Source organism: Acomys russatus, chromosome 23 (genome assembly GCF_903995435.1).
Source record: "Acomys russatus chromosome 23, mAcoRus1.1, whole genome shotgun sequence".
In the NCBI taxonomy this organism is placed as follows: Eukaryota; Metazoa; Chordata; class Mammalia; order Rodentia; family Muridae; genus Acomys; species Acomys russatus.
This window is the reverse complement of record NC_067159.1, coordinates 39,654,822-39,678,544: the sequence shown is the minus strand read 5'-3', so window position 1 is coordinate 39,678,544 and position 23,723 is coordinate 39,654,822. Positions and strand designations below refer to the sequence as shown.

Here is a 23,723-nt window from a genome sequence, read left to right as displayed (position 1 = left end):
AATTAACTAGTGCTCCAAACTTAGGCTGTGCATGGGGAAGACACTATAGAAATACACAAGAGACTGCCTTGCAATATGAAGTAGATTCCTTCTACAGAGATGGGAGAAATAAAAGGACAAATCTAGTTGTCTAAAAGACAATTCACTGTACACATTTTATTTACAGTTTTGTACACTGTCTTAATATGAATGGGACCGCTTTTCTACTTGAGCCATTGTAACCAAAGCAAAGTAACCTAAGTAATACAAAGTGTTAAAGTACAGCATAAAGATACAAAAGCAGACATACTAATTCTAGTTAGGAATGTAATTATGCTGTTACATTTTTATAGTCCACAATTATGTTTAGGGATCACACAGACATAGATCACTGATTTGAATGAAATGCATAAATTTGTAGCAAAGCTTTGTAGTTACAAAAAAACAAAAAAATTACCAAAGAATGCACAAATTTAATGTTTATTCCACCTTTCTGTCATATTCCTGGATCCTTCACCAATGTTACATGAGGAAAAAACAAAAGCAAAACAAATGAAAAACTGAAATCAGAATCACTAATGTTATCAAGGAGGGAAGCAAATAAATTAAAGTCTAGCAGCCATCAGCAAGAGGACAGCAAGGACACTGCTGTGAAAAGAAACACAAGGTTGCTAGAAAGCTGTACTCAGACTCTCACACCAGCAAAACTCGCTCCTGTGTGGAGTGGAGCAGAAACAGATCTTTTTCTGCTAAGGTAATGGAAATGTAAGTTCTTTTTCAAATACTGTGGAAAGGCAAATGTGTGTGTCATGGTAATTCTAACCGGCTGTTACATAGCGGGCCAGGAACACACCTGCAGGTTCCAGGGTGGTGTATACTGTAATTCTTTGATTGGGATAGTGGACACACTAGCAAAAATTGGGGGTGGGTGGGGGTAGAACGAACACAGAAGTACAAGACAAAGGCGAATGAGACTTCTCTTATATCTTAGCAACATTTAGATGGAATCAGCTTCAATGCAGTCCACTCTGCTCTCATGAGGCTTTGGTTCAGCTCCCAATCTCGATTGCGTGACGCAGTCTCCTGTGAGAATACTCAGAAGGTGTCTTCTTAAACAACAAACCTATTTTTAGTGGTGGAGCCGCTCTTCGTAGCTGTGTCTGCGTGGGACTGATAACCAATCACTATCTTCGGAGGAAGTCCTAACCTTTCCTTGTATACCCTCCTATAAGACAAAGGAGGCAAGGACCATTAATGTTGCTTTAAAAAAAAAAAAAAAAAAAAAGTCTTTAATTGTATTTTATTAAATCCACCATGTATTAGTTTTCACATAAAAATGCCCACACAAGGAAGCAAAACAAAAACAAAGTGTTCTTTTTCTTTCAGTGTAACTAGGAAAACTAGAATTAGCCTTTACTTTCACAACCAAACTTAAATCATATTACAAACATTTACAGTCCTATCAGGTTTGTGTAAGGTACTATGATTATTACTAAATCAATAATCAACAAAGCAGGATCAGCGTGTGGGCCCACAGCATTTGCTTGGTTTTCACAGCAAGATACTATCTCAAAAAATAGAGAAATTAAAAAGTTAGATCTAAATTCTATTGTTTTATGTACTAATGTCAGAAACCAATTTTCAAATTAATCGTGACTACTTTTAAAACAAAACGTGATGTGTACTAAACAGAGTAGAATGTAAGTATGAACTATATAATCTGCAGTATTAAGATCTCTCCTTAAAAGGCCAAAAGGGGTGGAGCATGCCTGTGATTCTAGCATCCAGGAAGGCAGAGGCAGAAAGATTGTGAGTCTGAGGCTAGCCTGGCCTATATGGTGAGTTCCAAGACAGGGCTACACAGAGATCCTGCCCCAGGATAGAAGGATAGATGAATGGATGGATGGATGGATGGAAGGAAGGAAGGAAGGAAGGAAGGAAGGAAGGAAGGAAGGGTGGGTGGGTGGGTGGATGGATGTCAAGGTATAACAGTTTTAATCTTCAGGGAATGAAGCACATCTAAGGGCTGAGAAAAAAACAAAAAGCTATAGGGGGGGGAAAAAAAGGTGGTTGTGTAGCTATAGATGCTAAGTGAATAGAAATACGGTTAACAACACCTGAAAGAGAGCAGAGAACTTCATTTGTTAACCTTAGAAATCTAAATCTTTAATTCTCAGGGAAAAAATACCGGTCAAAATGCACAGTAAAACTAAATTAAAGGAAGACTCCTTTTTATTCACTGAGCTTACCTCCCCCGGCCCCAGCAGGATCTAACTTACTCAAAACAGGGTTTTTGTTATTCTGTTTTTAAATAAGTAAGGCAACTTACTAGTTGCCATTAGCTGACACTGTTTCTTAAAATACATGGCACCATTGAAAATGTCGTCACACAGACACATGAGCAACAATTAGTTGAAATGTGCCAACTGGAAGTATTAAAAAATATTTCCTTGAAAAACTCGAGGTTAAGGTGTGTTAAGAGATTTCAAAACATCTAATATTGACACAAAAACATCTGTAATAAATTCATTAATTTGTTTTTTGAATAAATTGATGTTCTTACAAGTAAATGTTGATATTAAAAGATAAAAAGTGACAAGTCAACAATGAATCCCTTAGAAGTCCCACTCAGAATCAAACTTAATTCTTTTTACTAATTTACATGTAATCAAAGAGAATTCTAGCAAACTTGTGTGTGTGTGTGAATTGTAAAGAATGAAATTTTTAAAAACAATACAAAAACTTAAAAACACATAGGCTCTAAATATGGACAGAAACCAAGACACACTGTTTACATGGAAATTCAACTACTCTAGGCAATGCATGTGCCACTGCTGCAAAACCATTTTGCAGAAATGAGAACAGATAAATACATTCATTATTAACAGGATCCAAACTTGTAAGTGTTCTTGAAAATAACAGTCTATAAACTCAAAAGTTTCTAAAGTTGTATGGAAAAGACTTGTAGCTTTAGCTAATACTGTCAAACAAGCAGGCAGAGCAAACATACCCTATGTGTGTGACTGCGTCTCTGTTCTCACACTCAGTAGTCCATATAGCTATCTTATCACCTTTAGCTCTAACATTAACAACAGCTCCACATACATCGTCACTGTAGTCATCAAAAGATTCTCCAATAAGGCACAGCAGCTAAAACAAACAAACAAAAATCATATTAAATATCTCATCAACAACCTAGAAGAAAGCACAGGACTCTTTTCTGTGTGTATAATTATAAACTAAATCTGATTTTAAATCAAGAGTTGATTTCTTAACTGGTCAGGCAGAGGCAGCATTGCCAATTTGAAGCTATCCTGATCTACCGAGTCAAAAACACCAGAGCAAATGGCTAAGAATTGAATTTTGTTGTTGCTGTTTTGCTGAGGATGAAGACAGGACATGCATGCTGTGGCAAGCCAATGGAAGTAAGATGACAGCACGCACCATGGGGGTTCTGGGAATGGAACTCAGGCAGCAAGCGCTCTTATCAGCAGAGCCGTGGACCAACGTAAGAATTGACTTTTGGGGCTAGAGAGATGGCTGAGAAGTTAAGAGCACTGTCTGCTCTTCCAAAGGCTGCTCTTTTAAAGTTCAATTCCCAGCAACTACAGGGTGGCTCACAATCATCTATAAAGAGATCTAGTGCCCTCTTCTGGAGTGCAGGCACACAGATGAACAGAATACCATATAAATAAATAGATTTTTTTTTAAGTCAAGAATTGACTTCTAAGAGGTCTAATTTATGCTAACATGCAGTGGTACACACCTATAATCCTAGCACTCAGGAGGGTAGAGGCAGGTGGATAGCTACGAGTCCAGAACAGGCAAGGATACAGAGAAATGGTCAGGGGTGGGGGTGGTGGTGGGGAGTCATTTATATTGTTTTTTGCTTTGGCTTTAAAAAAAAAAAAAACTGTTTTAACTTTTTCTGCAAATAGGCACACATAAAAGTGATCTTATTAATATCAAATTTCCATCTGCTTAGGTGCTGGGTTTGTTGGCAAACAATTATTAGCAAAATGACGGAAAGAGCTATTTATGCACCCATTAATTGTCATGTTCTAACAGTTTCAAAGTAGAGTTCAGTAGCATTAAATACACTGAACAACTGTCACTACAATCCAGTGCGACAACTTTTTTCAACCTGCAAAACTGAAATGTCCTTTTTCCTATGGCAGCAGCTCTCTACTTGTGGGCTGTGACCACTTTGTGGACTGAACGACAAAAACAATTTTATAGTTGGGTTACCACAACATAAGGAACTCTATCAAAGGGTCACAGCATTAGGAAAGTTGAGAACCACTGTTCTATGGGATTCTAAAATGGTATTGACTCATACTCTCGCCGCCAAAAACATAATTAAATCTTTGCTTTAAAATGCTACTGATCCATCTGAGTGCTTATTCACTTAGTAAATGCTCTCTACAAATCAGGTATTGAATCTAAGTGGTTAAAAAAATATCGACTATGAACTCGACTCCCCAAACTGAGGATCTTGAGCCTGACCATAAAAATGCCTGATTTCACATAGTATAGTCATAAAGTGCTAAAGTATATCAAAACACATAAACTAATTTAAGCAACAGTTTTATTGCTTCCTTCACTAATTTCAATTTTTTATGACTTTTAATTTTAACAATGCTATAAATGGGTTGTAAAACTTTACATCAATCACAAAATGTGAGATCCTATCGATTTTTGATTAACAAAATAACAGAGTAAGTCTGACTGCAGAAGGTGAAGTTAATGTCAACCTTTTTTGGTTTTGTTTTGTTTTTCAAGACAGGGTTTCTGTTTGAAACTGCCCTGGGACCCTCTCTTATAGACCCAGATGGCTTCACACTCAGAGATTCACCTGCCTCTGCCTCCTGAGTGCTGGGATTAATGGAGTGCGCCATCATGCCTGGCTTGTCACATGATAGATGAAAAATTATTTGCCAAACAGTGAATGCCCATTATCCCAGGAATCAAAAGGTTGGAAGCAGCAGGATCCTGAGCTTACAATATCAGCCCAGCTGTGTGGTACAACCTGTCTTAAAGAACAAGGGCAGGAAAGGTCACACCTAGACACACTACGAACTTCCCTCCCCTTCTCTAAAGTAGGTATTTTCAGATTAGTATCAAGGGTGGCATCATGGCATCTTTGCACTTGTGTAAGCATCCCCTCCCTATTCAGTGCTTCCCTCTGTCTTAGCCCACTGGGTCCATCCCTCTGCTTTCCTATTACACATACTCACTGCCCTATTTCCCATTTCATCATGTCAGTATCATGACCTACAAATACACATTATGCAAACAAATATACAGCATGTCATATTTTCCTTCCCAAGTCTGGCTTATTTTGCTTAACATAATGCTTTCTACCTACAACCAAAAATAAAACCAAAAATGCTTCAAGAATTTGCATGTCATCCTTGCATAAAGACCATACTAATTTTTATTCTGTTTTGATTTTAGTGTATATGATGTCATGTGGCACACGGACTTTTCTAGAACAGGTATCCTAAGTAAGCCAAAGAAAATACACCCTAAAGCTGGTATATAATGTTAAAGCCTTACTGTCTCTAGCCAAAAGCGATCGAGGTCACTCCGCCTCTGCTGTTTGTTCAGTGTAATTAGCCATCGGCCTCCCCGTTTGTTTTTCTCATCTTCCCACATAGGCTCAATACCATCCTACAGGATAAGAACACACATTGGATAATATTGTTACTTCGCCTGAGACAATACTAGAATCAGCAAGCAACAACACTGACAACTTTTCTTTTATTCCCTATATCCCTGCCGTTGGTACAGCTTTTAAAAGTACACAAGAACTATATGCCAGAGGCATGCGACTAGATTACCACTTCATCTCTTTATTCTCAAACCTTAAGGCTTCACGTCATCTGAAGGTTCTTAAGATTCCTAAGAAGCAGACGCCTTTTAGAAGTCACATTAAAAATTATGTAATATGAGCTAATTAATGTCTTATCCTAGCATCCGATAAAGGTCTGTTTATAAATATCTCATGGGTTTAAAATTAGCTGATGAAGTCAGTCTGTTCAGGTATAACCAGGAAGGGCTGCCCAGGATTAGCAAGGCTCAACATCAATCCCAGGATGTGCCTGCCCATGAATAACTAAGTTACACCACAGAGTTCTGTACTCAAGCCAACTGCCTGAATCTGTGGACAGTTTTTACAAATACCTGAATGCTCTGGTCCTGTAATAAATATAAACAATCATTGATTAGGCATACCTTAAAAAGTGAGTAGTCACAGCCAGGCATTAAATTACTAGACAACTGGATATGGTTGTATAGACTAGGTAAAAGAAAATAATAATTAAAAACATAATATGTAATGCAGGGTTTTGGGTGCTTACACAGATACACACACACACACACACACACACACACACACACACACACACACTTGGAAACACGAAAAAACAAAAGTATGTCTATTTGTTTTTCTTTTTGACTCTTGTTAATTTCTGAAATAGACAGAACAGTGATTTATAATGTAAATCACTACAAAGAACTCTCTCAAATGACTTTATTCTAACAAAAATGTTTCAATATATTTATTAACTCAGTGCATACACGTGCATTTAAGAAAAGTAAAGCATCAGGACCATAGGCTCAGTCAGTCAACATTATCACCTCCACAAGTGTCTGGTGTAAATACAACAATGGTTCTCCAACTCCAAAATTAGTTCCCTTCCAGTCAGCACCAAAGTGTGGGGAACTCAGGCACATATCAGGATCACAGCCATATACCACAGTTGAATCTGTATTTCTGAGGAACTTCTCGAATACTTAAAACTTTCAAATGGCATTTGAGATATTTGGTATCTACTGCCTGAAGGCAGCCAACCACATCACTTGTTTCTTGTAGTCTCACAGAATAAAACTGAATTAAACATTGATAACAGTATGTGCCCGAGATTACCTTAGTTAAATGCCTACAAGCCCTGAATGACATTATATGAGGTATAGTCCCCTGTGCTGATTTTAACTTTGTCTAGGAATATTTCAGACAATTTTAAGAAAGACTTCTACATCTTTTTAATCACACTACACAGTATTAATTCAGCTTGAATAAGATAACATAAGGTATCTAATGGTTCACTGTTCCCATTTAAACTACAACCTTAAAAGCCTTAAGATTAAAAGCTGGGTATGGTGGCTTACTCCTATAATTCCGGCACTTGGGAGGCAAAGGCAGGCAGATCTGAGTTTGAGGCCAGCATGGTCTACAAAGCGAATCAACGACAGTCAAGGCTACACAGTGAAACCCTGTCTCAAAACAAAAACAAAAACAACAAAACCCTTAAGATTATACAAGCTAGAGTAAAGTAAAAAGGATTTTGTAAGGGATTGTTTATGTAAAATCTGCTAGAAAGGAATAGAAGTAAAGTAGCCTGATCTATACAGAAAGGCAGAGGATTCTTTTAATTCTCAGTTAGGGTCGCAATGATTTGGCTTATACTAAGTGACGTGTAGGGCTGTGTTCTGCTAGAAACAGTTATATAAACTGGTAAAAATCGGACAATCCAGACCAAGTGCACATATGAGGGAAGGTGGGACCCAAGACCTCCTTTTTCCTTAGTAAGAAACAGGAAAGCTGCTTTTTCTGTCAAGGAGGCTTCAGAGTTAGCCAAGAGTCTTGAAATAAACACAATTAAGAGCACAAACACCACTTGACCCTTTCAAGAGCTCCAATTTAACTAGACAACTACCTCAATTAATTAGTAGAGCTTAAATATACTTCTATCATAAAAAAATACTAGAATGTTCTTAGGAAAAAAGTGAATTCAACAATAAATAAAACTGTTGAATTCTGTTTTGCCTTTTCCAATGATGCAATGTATAACAAATATCTACCACAGGCCAAGCACTGGAAATACATTGAGGGCTGACTGTGCCTTGAATGAATTTATGACTACAACTCATTCTTTTGTGCGAGCAAACAGACTCAGAGTTACAGAACATGTTAAGAATCAATCAATTCAGCCAGTGTGAGCCTAACATAGACTAGATAACTGTGAAAAACTCAAAGTTCTTCCAACTTTTTGTCTTTCATATTCTCAAATAGTGTTTACTTCTATGTTCTCCAAGAAAGCCATGACAAATTAACTTTGGAGGAGTTCAATAGTATATCACTTGCCTATCATGTTTAGGGCCCCTAAATTTGATCCGCAGAAAATAAGAACTACTGTTTTAAGACAGTACTCGATTTCAAAGCATCTTAGGCATGGACAGTGTAGCAAACACTTCCTGACAAGTTTATGATTCTATGTCAACTTTTTCCTAAACTAAAAACTACACCTAAAAAAAAATTCAATTACTGTTTCACAAATTGCAATAAAATTAATGAATTAACATCATGGACCCCATCTTCTTGACATTCTTCTGAATTTTAATCACTTTAGCTTTTGGTATCCTGAGCAAGGGAATTCCAAACCCTGTACTAAAAACTGTTTGCAGAAATGGGAATGTCTAGTAAGGCTAGTACTCAGTATGTCACCAATACACCCAGGTGACCACACTGGGGAGGGAGTTCCAAAGAAGTTGTCAAAACTCCCAGGACAATAAAAGAGGGTTCTCACAGGAAGAGGAGGATCGACTAATCAAACCTAAAGGCCGAGTATCATGAACCTGTTTCTTTTTGCTGTTTCTGAGGGCACTTGAGATCAAACATAGGGCTTTTGTATATACTATGCATGCAAAGTAAAGCATAGCCATCAATTCAAACATTTGTGAAGAGAGAAAATTTAAAAAGTATAAATATCTTAAAGTTACTTACGCCCAAAAGTCTTCAACAGTATCAAACTTAGAGATCAATCGAAGGTTTGCTTGCCAAGTTTTGCTTTTATCATTTTTAAAAAACCAGAGTGCCCACCTAAAAATAAAAAGCCAGCATGTAAAAAGTTGTTTACCCACATTCATAACAGAATTATTTGCCAGTCAAAAAGTGGTACTGTCCATCAGTAGAAAAACGATGCAAAACATAGTAGTGACATACAATGAAAACATAATTCCGACCCTCAGTATAACAAGGAGAAAGTCTAAGAACATGGGACTATGTGACCCCACCACCACATACACTCTCTATGGTTCTACTGACATGAGGCACCTAAGGTCAAAAGTGGTGCTGAGGATTGGACAGAGTGGTACTGGCAACTCACTTAATAACCTTGTTTTAGTTTAAAAGATGAACACAGGACCAAGGAAATAATACGGGGGGGGGGGGGGGGGGTTGCTCACAGTGGAAGCCTGGTAACTGACTCTGGACAGCTGGAACCCATGTAAAAGCCAGCTTCTGTCTGTCCTGTGACCTCATATTTGTGCTGAGGCACATAAAAACCTTCGCATATTTACACATATACACAAAAATAATATTTTTATAAAAAACATTGGGCGTGGGGTGTCCTTGTGTAGCCCTGGCTGTTCTGTAACTCTTTTCTGTAGACCACCACCCTTTGTTCTAAGATTACAGATGTTTGCTGCTACTACACCTGGCTCTAAAATATTTTAAGATGAAATAGGTTTTGTTATACAACAACGTCAATGTAATTAACATCATTAAGCTGTAACGCTTTTAAGAAAAGTAAATAGGAATGGACAGGTGGCTCAGTGTTTGAAAGCTCTAGCTACTCTTGCGGAAGACGCAGATTTAATTCCCAGCACTCACATGGTGGTTCACAACTATCTGTAACTAGTTCCTAGGATCTAATGTTCTCTTCTGGCCTCCACAGCCACAGCACACACTAGGTGCACAATCATACATGTACACTGAACACCACCCATACACATAAAAATAAATCTAAAATTAAAAAAATAAATACAATAAATTGCTATACACATACAGTTAGAAAAACAATCTAAAATGGCAGTTTCTATTACAAAAGCAAACCATAGTTTTCATTTTAAAAAGATGCATTTTAGCTGGGGAAACAGTGATTTTCTAGTGTATGCCAGCCAGGCCCTAGGTTTGACTCTCTGCACCACAATTCAAAGTAAATAGCACTGTTTATCAACTACATAACAAATTCTTTACAGAAGAGTCAACTATAGTGTACAAAATATGATAGAGGTTAAGAAAGCACACTATTTAACAACAGTAGAAATTAGCAAAGGAACATAGAAGGGGGGTACAGAGAAGGGGTAAACATTAAATGTGAAGCTGTAGTAAAAGACACTCAAAAATAAACTGAGTTAGACAGATCTACACATATGCTTTGAAATAATGTATGACAATTTCTATATAGCTGTGGCTATATTATTCCTAATATCTAGCTTATAGCAATTTTATATATTATAGTTTCTAATTGGTAATAACTTATTCTCTGAGTGCCAGTCAGCTCTCTGTGCCTTTAGATTTTGCATCTTCATACCAACCTCCAGAAACTATTTGGAGGAAGCACTTGTAGTGCTCTGAACAGGGCTCTTCCCTGTGTGCTCTCTGAAGTGCACCGTGAGTCCTCAGAAACTATACAACAAAGCCTACAAAAATTACAATCCCAGCTGTGTGTGGTGACTCAAACCACATTCCAACTCAGTGAGCTCAAGGAGAACAACTGAAGGCTAGCCTGGGCTAACCCAGTGAGTGCCATATTATATTGGGCTATATACTAAATTTTTGTTTACTTCTCTTCTCCTTTTTCTACATACAAAACATGTCTACTGTTTAACAAAATACAGATATAAATGAGTCATTTTTCCAATTTCATTTGAAAAACTGATGAACTACACATATGTTTCGAGGGCAAGATAAAAATTATTTATGGAAAGCTTGCAGGTGTTGTGGTAACCTTGACAACTGTACAAAACAACAGTATTTCAGATGAATTCAGAGGCGATACATTTGATGCTCTAAATGAAATCTGTCAACAATTCTTTTCTACAATCTGCATATTCCTCTGGACTATTCTTAAAGCAACCCATAAATCACACTACAAGAACAATTCACAACTAAAAGGCTTGTTCCAAGTCTAAGAAAAGCCAATGGATTCCAATGCCATGTCTTAGCATTCCTGTAGGAATATAGCTAAGCAGAAACACATGGGTCCTCAGAACTCCTTTTAAGAGTTTTTTAAAAACTGGGGTGTGGTACCACACACTTTTGACCCCAGCACTTGGGAGGCAGAGGCAGGTTGATCTCTGTGCGTTGGAGGCCAGCCTAATATGAGTCCCAGGACATCCAGGGCTACACAGGGCCACACAGAGAAATGGTCTCAAAAAAAAAAAAAAAAAAAAACCCACAACAACAGAGACTAAAAGGAAATCTAGAAAGCCCTCGCAGAGAACCACATTTGGTTCCCGCAGCCATGTGGCAGTGCACAATCAGTGTCTAACTCCAATTCCAAGGGATTGGAAACTTTATGGCCACTATGCACATGGTACACCTGGAGGAAACACACTATACACATAAAAACAATGGGGCTTTTTTGGTTTGTTTTTTAAGTTAAAAAGGGGTCATAAGATCAAACATTTGAGAAATTATTGGAACTGAATGATATAACCATAAGACTTTAGCATATATTTATTATAAAAATTACTACATCGTAAAGTTGTTCTAAGACTAACAGGAAATCCAGAAGCCATAGGGAATGTGATATTTGCCTACAGAAATATTAAAATCCTTTTAAATCCAATTCCATAGAACCTAATAAAAGTAAATTGAAACTTCACCTACTGATTTAACATCACTACTATTCAAATGGCTGGAGATCAACTTGAAAGAATCCAAAAGGAAAAAGAAAAAATATGGGGAAAACACACAATGGGCTGTCCACAGAGAAAAAACCTCAAGTGATCAAAAGAATTTGAAAATGTTTTGACACTTAAATAAATGCATATTTAGTAAGAAAGTCTAATTTCAATTTAGACTGAGATCTCATCAGCAACAACTTATGTGCACGCGGGCACATACAAAACCTCAGGGACAATACACACCAACTTTAACAAAGGGGAGGAAGGCAAAACAGACTACTTGAGAAAGCAAAACATGCCTACTTTGTATACACTGCCCTCCACTCATTAGATCTTATAATTGTTATAGAAAACAGAAACTCAAAATTTAAATCAATTGATTCAAGTATCAAAAAAAAAATTGAACTATAAAGTACTATATAGTATTTTCCCAAAAACATTATAACTTACGGAGAAACTGAAATCTCCTAAGGATTCTCACAAGGACTACATTTATACTTTGCCACGATGTCACATTTCTATCGAGTAATGAAGGTGTGCAGCGCTCAGGTGACTAAACAGTCGAGTTAGCCATGCACGCCCACAAAGGCTAGAAGGTGGGATTGGATCCATTGAAACTAAAGTTACTAGCAGTTGTGAGCCGCCACATGGGTGCTATGAAGCAAACCCAGGTCTTCTGCAAGAGCAGCCAGTACTTGTAACTACTGAGCTCCAACCCATAGAATTAAGGTTCATAAAATAACACTGAAATGGCAAAAACAAACTTACGATTCTAGTGCTATGTTGTCACCTTAAATTATATGAAGCTGATGCTGAACCCTTTCTTATGGTTTGTTTTTATAAAGCTGAGGGCCAACACCAGGCATCTGCACTTGAGGCGAATGCTCTACTGCTAAGCTACACCCGCAGTCCTCCGTCTATTTTACTTGTCTTTTTTTTTTTTAATTTTTAAAATATATTATTTATGTTTTTTGAAATAGTGTCTCACTATGTAGTGTTGAGAAGTATTTTGTGTCTGTATGGAAACTTCACCTGACAATAAATCTGATGGCCTACAGCTGAGGCAGGAAATGGGTGGGATGCTTTGTTATATGGCCTATTTGTAAAATAATATTTTGAGTCTCATGAGTCATGAGGAAAAACCTCTGCAACAATGTAGCCCTACCTGGCCTGGGAGTTGCTATACAGACCTGGATGGCCCTGTGTTGGTGTTTTGCCTGTATGTATGTCTCTGTGAGGGTGCCATCCCCTGGAACTAGAGTTAGACAGTTTTGAGCTGCTATGTGGGTGCTGGGAACTGAACCCACATCCACTGAAAGAGCAGCCAATGCTTTTAACCACTGAACTGAACTGTCTCTCCAGCACCCTCCGCTCCCACCTCATTCACTTATAAGACCCTTTATTAAGAAAAGACCATTTAGGGACAGTGTGACAATTCTTATCATCATATAAATTTAATTGTGTTCCTCACTCAAGGATTCACTGAACTAAAGAGTCTCTCCTATGAAAAAACTCTATCAGCTACATTTGTATTAACATTTTAGTATGTCTACAACATAATAATGAAAGGCAAAAATATGACAACAAATTACAAATAGGCCTGCAGGCTTTCAAGAGAACTCAGTAAAAACTCTGCCTCAAAACACATATATAGAAACCAGAAAGAAGCTGGACCCTCTAAAGTCACTTCCAGCTTTCTTTTCTCCAGGTTCACAAATATTTTTAGCTTCAACTCCCCACCTCATCTGAAGTAAAAATAATTTTCATAATCTGAATAAATAGTAAGTAAACCCAGAAATTAGACTGGGAAGTATAGGTAAAGCTGGAGAAAACCCTGTAATGAACTACCACCCATCTTCCCATTACACTTCTGAATCTGAGAACTTGCTTCTCGGCTCTCCCGCTCCTAACTTGTGCCAACACACCGATGCCCTCTCGCCTTCACACACCCTTCTCTCCTTCTCAGTCTGACCTCACGGCCCTGCCCATTCTTGCTTTTTGTTAGTCTCATACACTTTCCAAACACTCCAACTTCTCATTCCTTCACCTACACTACACTAAAAACCTTTGCTGAAGTCAACACAGAGTAGTTCTAATTGTCTAACATAATGGAGACTGTGAAACCTCGAATAAGCCATGTTCCTGGTTCCCACGGCCCTCCACGCTGTCCCGTGTTTGACCATATACTTTAGAGGAATTCCTTCTCTATAACATAACTCCTCTATGGGCTGAGACCTGGGCACATTTAAAACCACCTGTAACTGTTCTCTGTAAACCTAGCTTTTTTTCCCCACGCCATTATTACCTAAGTCAAAGAGCTCACCTGTTCTGTAGAGGGTGTTTGATATAGTGCTCTGGGTTAGCAACCTCCTGATTAGATTCTGTTTTTTCCTCTTCCGCAGGTGGGGGATTTGTGGTAGGGGTGGTTTCCTAGTGGAAAATGAAATAAAGTAGGATTTTAAGTTTTTAAACATAACCATGACAGCAACACTAATGAGAACAGCTGATGTCGTAAGATAGACTACACACCAACCTCTAGGACACAGACTACTTTAGCTCTCCATGACAAGAGGATTTCTCAAACTTAAAAGCAATTTTTATAAAATGTACATCACCTATACATTTCCTAAATCATTAAAGACTGTGCATAAAATTCAATGATCCAACTTTCGTAACATTGTTAAAAGGGCTGATGACACAGGTCAATAGTAAACATTTCTAGCGCACAGCGTGTTCAATTCCCAGGTCCACAAAACAATAAAGTAGTCTATATTACTGAGGTAGAGTAGAGAGAGGCTTAAAGCTATATTTTGGCAACTATAACAACTACATGGAAATGATGAAAAACAATAAAAAAGCAATTTTCCAAGTGATCCAAGTCATCAATACAGAGTCCACAGTAACTTCATGTAAGACGTGTTGCTTTGAAGAACAGCTCTTTAGAATATTCAACAGGTAATAAGGAAAGAAGGTGGACAAGACTTAGATCTTGCCCTTCTTTTAGGCAAGGCATAATTAATGTTCTCACCTAAACTATGAAAAAGGAGCCTGGAAATAATTTAAAAGTATTCACCACTTTGCCTATTGCTGTTTCCTCAGCCTATTATAATCTGATTTTAACAAATAGCGAAAGAAAGGCAACAGAAGCTAAAACAAATGCTAGAACACATGCATACATGCTCACTTTAACAATATTTGGCTGTCAGATTAAAACACTTTTTAAGGGGCTGGAGAGATGGCCCAGAGGTTAAAAGCACTGGCCGCTCTTCCATAGGGTTCTGAGTTCAATTACCAGCAAGCACATGGTGGCTCATAACCATCTAAATTGGGATCTGGTGCCCTCTTCTGACATGCAGGTGTATATGCAGGCAGAGCACTACGTACGTATGTACATACATACATACATAAATAGATCTTTTTAAAAAACTTTTAAAAAGATTGTTATATGTACGGATGCTTCGCCTGCATGTATGTCTGCTCACTAGAGGCCAGAGCAGGCTGCTATTGTCAGCCGTGTGAGTGATGGGAACTGAACCAGCTTCCTCCTTTTGAAAAAGCAGCAGCCAGTATTTTAAATTGCTCAGCCAGTTCTAAGCTTCGCTCCCACCCTTCATTTTTTAAAGATTTATTTATTATTGTATATACAGTGCTCTGTCTGCATGTACACCTGAAGGCCAGAAGAGGGCACCAGATCACATTATAGATGGTTGTGAGCCACCATGTGGTTGCTGGGAATTGAACTCATGACCTCTGGAAGAGCTGTCAGTGCTCTTAACTTCTGAGCCATCTCTCCAGCTGCTCAGCTTCCATTTTTAGTATTTTTATTTAATTTATATATTCTTCAGTGCTAGGCATCAAACCTAAGGTCTTGTCTTGTGTGTGTAAAATAACACTTGCATTATACTTCCGGACCAACTATCAGCTTTAAATGAAAAGAGATGTTCTAAAAACCTCAAACTAGAAACAATATTCAATTTAAAGAATACCAGTTATTTAAGTCAGCCTCTAACATATACTGAGACTTTATTCTCTGAGTCCATAAAAATTATTCAGGGGCCAAGTATTATTAACCAAAACTTGATGCTCTGAGTTCTATCCCTGGAACCCACATAAAAGCCAGACATGGGCAGGGGCACAGTGGCACACACCTTTAATCTCAGCACTCCAGAAGCAGAGGCAGAGGCAGAGGCAGGTGGATCTCTGTGAGTTCCAGGCCAGTCTGGTCTACAAAACAAGGCTACACATAGAAAAAACAAAACAAAAAAGCCAGACATATCAAGCAAGCATCTTTGAGTCCAGTATTTCTATAATGAGATGAGAAACAAGAGACAGAAAGACCACTCAAAAGCTTGTGAGCTAGCTAGCTTTGAGTATTAGATACACAGAAGTGAAAACACACACACACACACACACACACACACACACACACACACACACACACACCAAACAAACACCATTTTAAAGATAAGAGACCACTTTCTAATTCAATCTGCCACTTTTAAAAAACTTAGAAATAGTACTACCTCAAGACCCAACTGCACCACTTCTGGCATATATACACCCATAAGATACTCCACCATACTGCAAGGACATTTACTCAACTATGTCCACAACGTATTTATTCATAATAGCCAGAAACTGGGAGCAACCTAGATGTCCCTTAATCAAAGAATGGATTATGGCAATATGTTACATTTACACAGTGAAATACTACTCATCTATTAAAATATGGAAATCATGAAATTTGCAGGCAAATGGAACTACAAAGAATCATTCTGAGCATGGTAACCCAGACCCAGAAAGACATACCTGGCATGTACTCAATTATAAGTGGATATTAGTCATATATTACAGGACCCAAAGAAGCTAAGTAGCAAAAAGGACCAAGGATGAATCTCACTCAGATGCAGAAACAGAACAGACAGTGGAAGAGGAAGTAGAGATGGAACTGGATAGGACAGGGTGTGGGGAGGGAAACAAGGAGGGAGATCAGATGTGGGCAGAGTGGGGAGGGGAGGTTTGAGGGCCTGGAGAGAAAATGGAAACCAAAGGTGGGGGCATCACTGAGACAAGCTAAAACCTGCAACAGGGAAGATATGGGGATGTCTCTAGCTGAGCCTCCTAGTAGTGAGGACATGGGAGACTGAGGAAGCCACCTTCTAGCCAGGCAGGACCTATATTGATGGGAGGGGAACACCAATCCACTTACAAAATCTTCCACCCTAAATTTATCCTGCAGAGATAAAGATAGTAGAGCCTGAGGAAATGACCAACCAATGCCTGGCCCAACCCAAGATCCACCCCATGGGAGAGAGCCCAACCCCTGACACTGTTAATGATACTCTGCTATGTTTACAGACAGGAACCCTACTTAACGGTTCTGAGAGGCTCCACCCAGCAGCTGATTGAATCAGATGTTGAGACTTACAGCCAGGCATTAGGCAGAGCTTAGGGGACCCTGTGGAAGACTGAGAGGTAGGGATGGATAATAGGGCCCCTAGGGGACAAGAATGCTGCAAGATTGCCAACAAAGTCAATTAATGTAGGCTCATGGGGGCTCACAGAGATGGAAGCACCAACCAAAGAGCTTGCATGGACTGGTCCTAGGCCCTCTACACATATGTAACCAATGGGCAGTGTGATCTTTTGTTTTGTTTTGTTTTGTTTTTCGAGACAGGGTTTCTCTGTGTAGCCTTGGCCATCCTGGACTCACTTTGTAGACCAGGCTGGCCTCGAACTCACAGCGATCCGCCTGCCTCTGCCTCCCAAGTGCTGGGATTAAAGGTGTGTGCCACCACGCCTACCTGGGCAGTGTGATCTTTATGTGGGTCTCCCAGTAGGTTGAGTGGATGCTGTCTATGACACAGACTCTGTTGCCTGCTTAGATCACTTCCCCCTAACAGGGCTGCCTGGCCTGGCCTCTCAGTGGATGAGCTCAGTCCTGATGCAACTTGATGGGGGGCTTTTCCGAGGACAAGAGGAGGGGAGAGGAGGGCTACAGGATATAAAGTAAAAAACAAAACAAAACAAAACAAAACAAAACAACCAAAAAGCTCTATGCAAGGGAAAAAAGGAAAATTGCTTAAACACACACCTTTAAACCCAGCACTGTAGAGGCAGAAGCAGGTGAATCTCTGTGAGTAAGAGGCCAGCCTAGCCTACAAAGTGCGTCTAGAACAGCCAGGAGTACAAGAGAAACCCTGACTCATAAAACCAAAACCAAACAAAACAACAACAACAAACAAACGAACAAAACAAGAAAAAACAAGAAAAAAATTGGCAGGTAAAGGCATTTGCTGCCAGGTCTGCCAACCTGAGTTCAATCCCTGGGTACCCACATGGCAGAACACAATTGGCTCCTGCAAGTTCTGTTACCATCTACACACATACACACACATATACATACATACATACATACACACACACACACACACACACACACACACACACACACACAGAGGGGGGAGGGAGAGCACGTGCACGAGCATAGAGAAATCACTCAGCATCAACTATGTTTAATTTTGCTCATACCTGGATTACCAGTAGCCACGGTACTTAACCAAAAATTATGAACTTAGTAACTGAATAAATTTAGGTTTTATATAGAATAGTCAAGGCCCTAACATTTACATGTAGTCAACTCCTTAATAAAAAAAAAAAACCAAGCATTAGCAGATAGTTTCTCATTAGCCGATTTAACACTTCAAACAGAATGGGAAGGAGGGAGGAATGGGAGGATACAAGGGATAGGATAACCATTGAGATGTAATAAGAATAAATTAATAAAAAAAAAAAGACTTCAAACAGACAATTACTGAATGAAATTTCTTCCCTGATTAGCATAAATAAACAATACTGTCCAGACAAACAGTGGGGATTTCAATGGGTTGTAAAAAGAGGAACAGTGGCCTGTGCACCTTGGGTGACAGTGTATTAGATAAAATGAAAAGTGAGCACTATGTACAGAGCCGGTCTTACGGTGACTCTTAGAGTGGCATGTTCATAGTGTGACTCTGGGCAGTCTACCAGAGAGCACATGGTCAAAGCATCAGAGACCACAGTGTTAAGGAAACTGAGTCCATACAACCAGGGGTCTTTCAGCTTTCAGATAAAACCAGAGTAAAGTCATGTCCTAGGGATAAAATTCATGGTATTATAAATAAGGTTTAAGTTTTAAGAAATAATAGAAACAAATTCTAATACATGTCAAGACATCTATAGACTGCCTCCAAAATTAAAACTGCACTCTTCAGAAAGGATAATGTCATCTTGAGCCTACTAAGCTAGCTATCTACCAATCAATTAAATATTACACAGTAAAGAATTAAGTGACTAATAGTCCAGACATTATAAGTCTAAAGATGATTCAGATAACAGCTAACAGACAAAAACTTAACTACAATTAGCACTGAGATAAAATTATCCAATTTGAAAGTCTTCAGATTTATTTTATATGTATGAGTGTTTTGCCTGCACATATATGTATGTGCACAATAGCAAGAGAAGTCAGAAGGATCAGATCCCCTAGAAGTGCAATTATAGCTGGTGATATGCGTGCTGGGAGCCAAAGCAAGGTATTCTAGAAGAGCCACCTGTGCGCTTAACCACAGAACCATCTTTCCAGTCCTTAATTTTATTTTTTTGAGACAGAGTCTCACTATATTGCCCTGGCTGAACTGGAAGATCTGCCTACTTCTGTATCCTGAGTGCTGGGATTAAAATCATATTATCAAACATGCAGCTAAATACAAACTTATTGGCAGCTCACAACAATCTCTAAATCCATCTGTAACCAACACATGAAGGAAAAATACGAATGCACACAAAAATTTTAAAGGAAATCATAAAAAAAGAAGAATGTTTTTTAAAAAGTGGAGTGTGTGTGATAGGGCTGAAAGATGGCTAAGCAGTTAAGAGCACTGGCTGCTCTTCCAAAGGACCTGGGTTCAATTCCTAGCACTCACATGACAGCTCAACATGGAGGGCCTCCAACTCACAATGATGACCCTGAACTCCTGAGCACAGGCACATACCATGCTGTCTTCTCCAATCACATCTTAAATGCCCAGTTTTACTCAGGATTTTTAGATTTACAAATCATTTGGACAAAAGTAAAAGCTAATTTAATAGATGGCTACTCAAAATAAACTAGCACATGTTTAACCTAACAGACAGCCTGCCCTTAAAAGGCCACAGTATATGTAACAAGTGCATTTCATAAGAGCAAAACCCGTGTGTTTATCTAGGAGATCATAACCAAAGTACCTGAAAGTGGAGGTGCTTCATGAAACTAAAGAATGTGGACGGTATGCTGCAGAGGCTCTGAAGGCCTCAGATGTCATTGTGTAAGCAGTGCAAGTCAGAGAGAGTAAATACTCATAGCAAGTAAGAGAAGAGAAAGATACAGTCAGTTAAGTGCAGAAGAGTAAACTTGGTTTTACATCAGCTGAGTTTTTAAGGGTCAAATAAAACGTTTGGTATTGTTCTTTAGGGACCCCCCAGTTTAGTAAGCTGCTATATCAAGAGTGCAGAGTTGAAAAGGCAGCACAGAGCCAAGCAAGAGCTGGACAATCTAACAGCTAGCCACAGCAAACACAGCCTTTCAATACTCTGTAAAACTAACACATGTCAACAAGTTACGTCATCAACTTGTCACAGTCCTAATAGTATATAGCTAAGTGTTTCCTGGTCTACCCCATGTTTGTGTTCTTTTCTCTAATAAATGTGATGAAATTTCAAATTCTTCTCACTTTGATCACAAAAAATTTGTGTCAGTTCCCAAAGTCCTGGTATGCTTAAAACCTGGTATATGGTTTTAAATATTTAAACCTGTCACCAACTTGCAACATAGACATGCATTTAGCATCTCTTCTGGGAATAAGACCAGCCCTCCACACCACGTGTCTGTGTCTACCACCTGCATACCACAATTAACTCATTTTTTCCTTCAGCTAACTCTTATTCTTCATTTGAAGTGTGTAAAATCCCCCAGTTTAGCACATGGCTCTCCTGGTACTAATACAGATTTGAAGCAGTAACTCCAAGTGTGACCCAGAATGATGGTAAGCTAAGGTACTGAGATGTGAAGTTAACATCTGGGAATATTTACAGCATTTGACAGTAATTATATACCTACTGAAATCAATCACATGCATTTTTCATAGTATGTATCATTTTATAAAAGCAGTACTACCTTTTTTTTTTTTTTGGAGGCAAGGTCTCTGGTAGCCTTAGCCTAAGTTGGTGTCAAAAAGAAGAAGTCCCGTGACTTCAATTCCTGATCCTGAAGCCTCTACCATCCAAGTGCCAGGATGACACATGTGCTGGATCAACTCTGACTTCCATCAGCAACACAAGTTTTTCCCTATTATGTGGGATACACTGGGCTCAATTCATATCTACAGCCATGTTATCCACACTGGAACCCCACATTTGCCACTCCTGTGTGATCCTGAGTATGTAACAGTTTTCCTGTGCCTCATTCTCCTTGAGATGGGCACTGCAGCACTTATCTGAGAGGATCCACTGTTAGGAGTAGATGAATTAATAGATGAAAAGCTTTCCTTCAACTGTCAGTCCACAATGAATGTACACTTTACCAAAGAGTAGCCTATGGGCATTTCTATTATAGACCTTGCATTTCCTTGATCTGGAATGGTTCCAGAATTATGTTAATCCATTTTTAAATATTATATATTTTAATTACATTATGTGTACACATGTGGACTATGTGTACACGAATGTACATGCCCACCAAAGCTAGAGGCATTGGATCCATCCTGCAGCTGGCGTTACAAATGCCGGGACCCCAACTCAGGTAACTATGCAAGAACAGTTCAAGCCTTTAACCACCAAGCCATCTTTCAGTCCCTTCTTTTACATTTCTTTTTTTTTTTTTTTTTTTTTTTTTTTAAGGGGTGGGGGAGACTAAAAAACTTACTGTAGGATTTCATGGCTTTCCATTCTGTAAGTATGTGAGGTATACTGTATAACTGGAGATTGTACTGGGTATGTTATGATTTTGAAAAGAGGAAAAAATATTATATATTCTGTTCACTCCTCCTCTCTGCATCATGTCTACTTAACACTTGTGGGTAGCCAGCCAGTGGAGAAAATCACTCTACCCCTCCCAGAGCAGAGACCCAACATTGAAGTCACTCTACTGTGACACTCCTACTCTCTGAAGCTTTAGTACTTTTGCCCTCATTTATTTTTGTTTGTTTGCTTGTTTGTTTGTTGTTGTTGTTTTTGCCTTGATAAATTAATGAATGGCTAGAGCATAGTATGGACTGAACGACTTATTAATTGGGAATATAATGAATACTGAAGTCAAGCATCAAGTTAAAAACCAAAAGAGGTAGAGAAAGAAAGAAACTTGTAAGTCTGGCACATTTGCTCACCCATCATGCTGCAGTTGTACGCCATGCTGTAACTAACAGCTTCGTTGCCCAGCCTCTGGCTTTACTACTACAGTTTTTCTCTGATAACATCAATTCCCTACAGCCATCAATTTCTTTAATTGCTAAATAAAGAAGGGTTTTAGCAGTAATGCAACAAAGTGATCAACAGCTGACAACTGTAATTAGTCATCAGTAGTTTCAGGTGCAATGAACCTGGAAAAGACAGCAGATGAGTAAATGGGGCACACCCAATTAGATTTCTAGACTCTGGGGTGGTCTGGCTAGTCTTTTCAACTTTACTATTAGGAAAAATAAATTTAAACTACAGAAGCTGAATTATTAGCATTCCTATTTCAGTAACTTATCACAGGAGTAGTGACCTAACCTTCCCGCAGCATGCTCCCTAAATTACAGTCCTTGAGTCAACAGCTTCAGCCTACCCTCAGTTCTTACATGAGCCCTTCCCAGCTCAGGCATGCACACACCAAGTGCAGATACAGGAAGAAAAGTTCAGGCTGGTGACGTCGTTGGGAATAACTACCCACATGATCACCACACTCAGACGACTCTAATGCCGACACTCCCCTTCCTGAAAAAAACCGAATGAATGAGAAAGTTCAATGCCACAGTAGTAGTAAGTAAAGGACAAGGCATGACTGGTAATCTAGCTCCAGTCCCCCCTGCACTCCTCCTCACCTCACTATTTCAAATGCCCTATTAAGAAGGAAACACTATTACAGCAATGGAGCTGCACACTTACCTTACAAACTCAACATTGCAACAGGGTGAATGCTCTATATCAAAGAATGAGGTCAAATCAGAGAAACAGCACTTTATGATTTTGAAAATGAGAACTTCAACCTCACATCTTATGAAAACCATGAGTTCTCTTTTTTGTTGTCTCTTGTTTGAGACAGGGTCTCCCGCTGTGATGCTCCTGCCTCGCCTCTGGAGTGCTGGAACTGGACGTATGAGTGACAATAATGAACCTCCTGAAAATTCTTACCTGATCAGTATTAAATAGTTACTATCAGGCAATGTGCTATCTCTGTGTGCATTATCCACATATAGTCAAATGTCACCATGTTGAAAAGATGGCTCAGCAATTAAGTGCACGTGCTACCTTCCAAAGCACAAGGTTGGTGGTACCCAGCAACTATGTGAAATGGTTCACAACAACCTGTAATTACAGCTTCAGGGGAGCCAGTGCCCTCTTCTGGTCTCCGCAGTCACCTGCATGCAGGTCCACATGCCCATACTGAAACTGACACACAGGCACATTTATTTAAATGTATTAAATTTTTTTATTAAAGCCGGGCGTGATGGTGCATGCCTTTAATCCCAGCACTTGGGAGGCAGAGGCAGCTGGATCACTGTGAGTTCAAGACCAGCCTTGTCCAAAGCGAGTCCAGGACATCTGAGGCTACCCAGAAAAACCCTGTCTTTAAAGGACCCCCCCAAAATTATCTATTATAAACTAGTACAAAGCAATCAGAATACACTAATATAAAAAGAGCAGAAAGAGATATGAGAATGCAGATGGACAAAGGGTAACTGGATCGATGTAGCTCAAGCTGACAGCACCTTTAGGGATAAAATAAAGAAAATCAATTAAAGAAGCTAGATTCCTCAATTCTCTCTGCTACC

General features: G+C 39.0%; 1 protein-coding gene across 1 annotated transcript in view; it reads right to left on the bottom strand.

Annotated features, from left to right (window-relative positions):
- Positions 1–432: 432 nt before the first annotated feature.
- Positions 433–23,723, bottom strand: part of Eif4e (eukaryotic translation initiation factor 4E) — a 35,418-nt gene continuing 12,127 nt past the window's right edge. Inside the window, exons 2-7 of the mRNA XM_051165411.1 lie at positions 14,000–14,106; positions 8,768–8,863; positions 6,217–6,280; positions 5,539–5,652; positions 2,990–3,129; positions 433–1,204 (exon numbers count right to left, since the gene is read on the bottom strand). Coding sequence (XP_051021368.1) covers positions 1,090–1,204; positions 2,990–3,129; positions 5,539–5,652; positions 6,217–6,280; positions 8,768–8,863; positions 14,000–14,106 — 636 coding nt within the window. The 3' untranslated portion in view covers positions 433–1,089. The remainder of the gene's footprint in view (positions 1,205–2,989; positions 3,130–5,538; positions 5,653–6,216; positions 6,281–8,767; positions 8,864–13,999; positions 14,107–23,723) is intronic.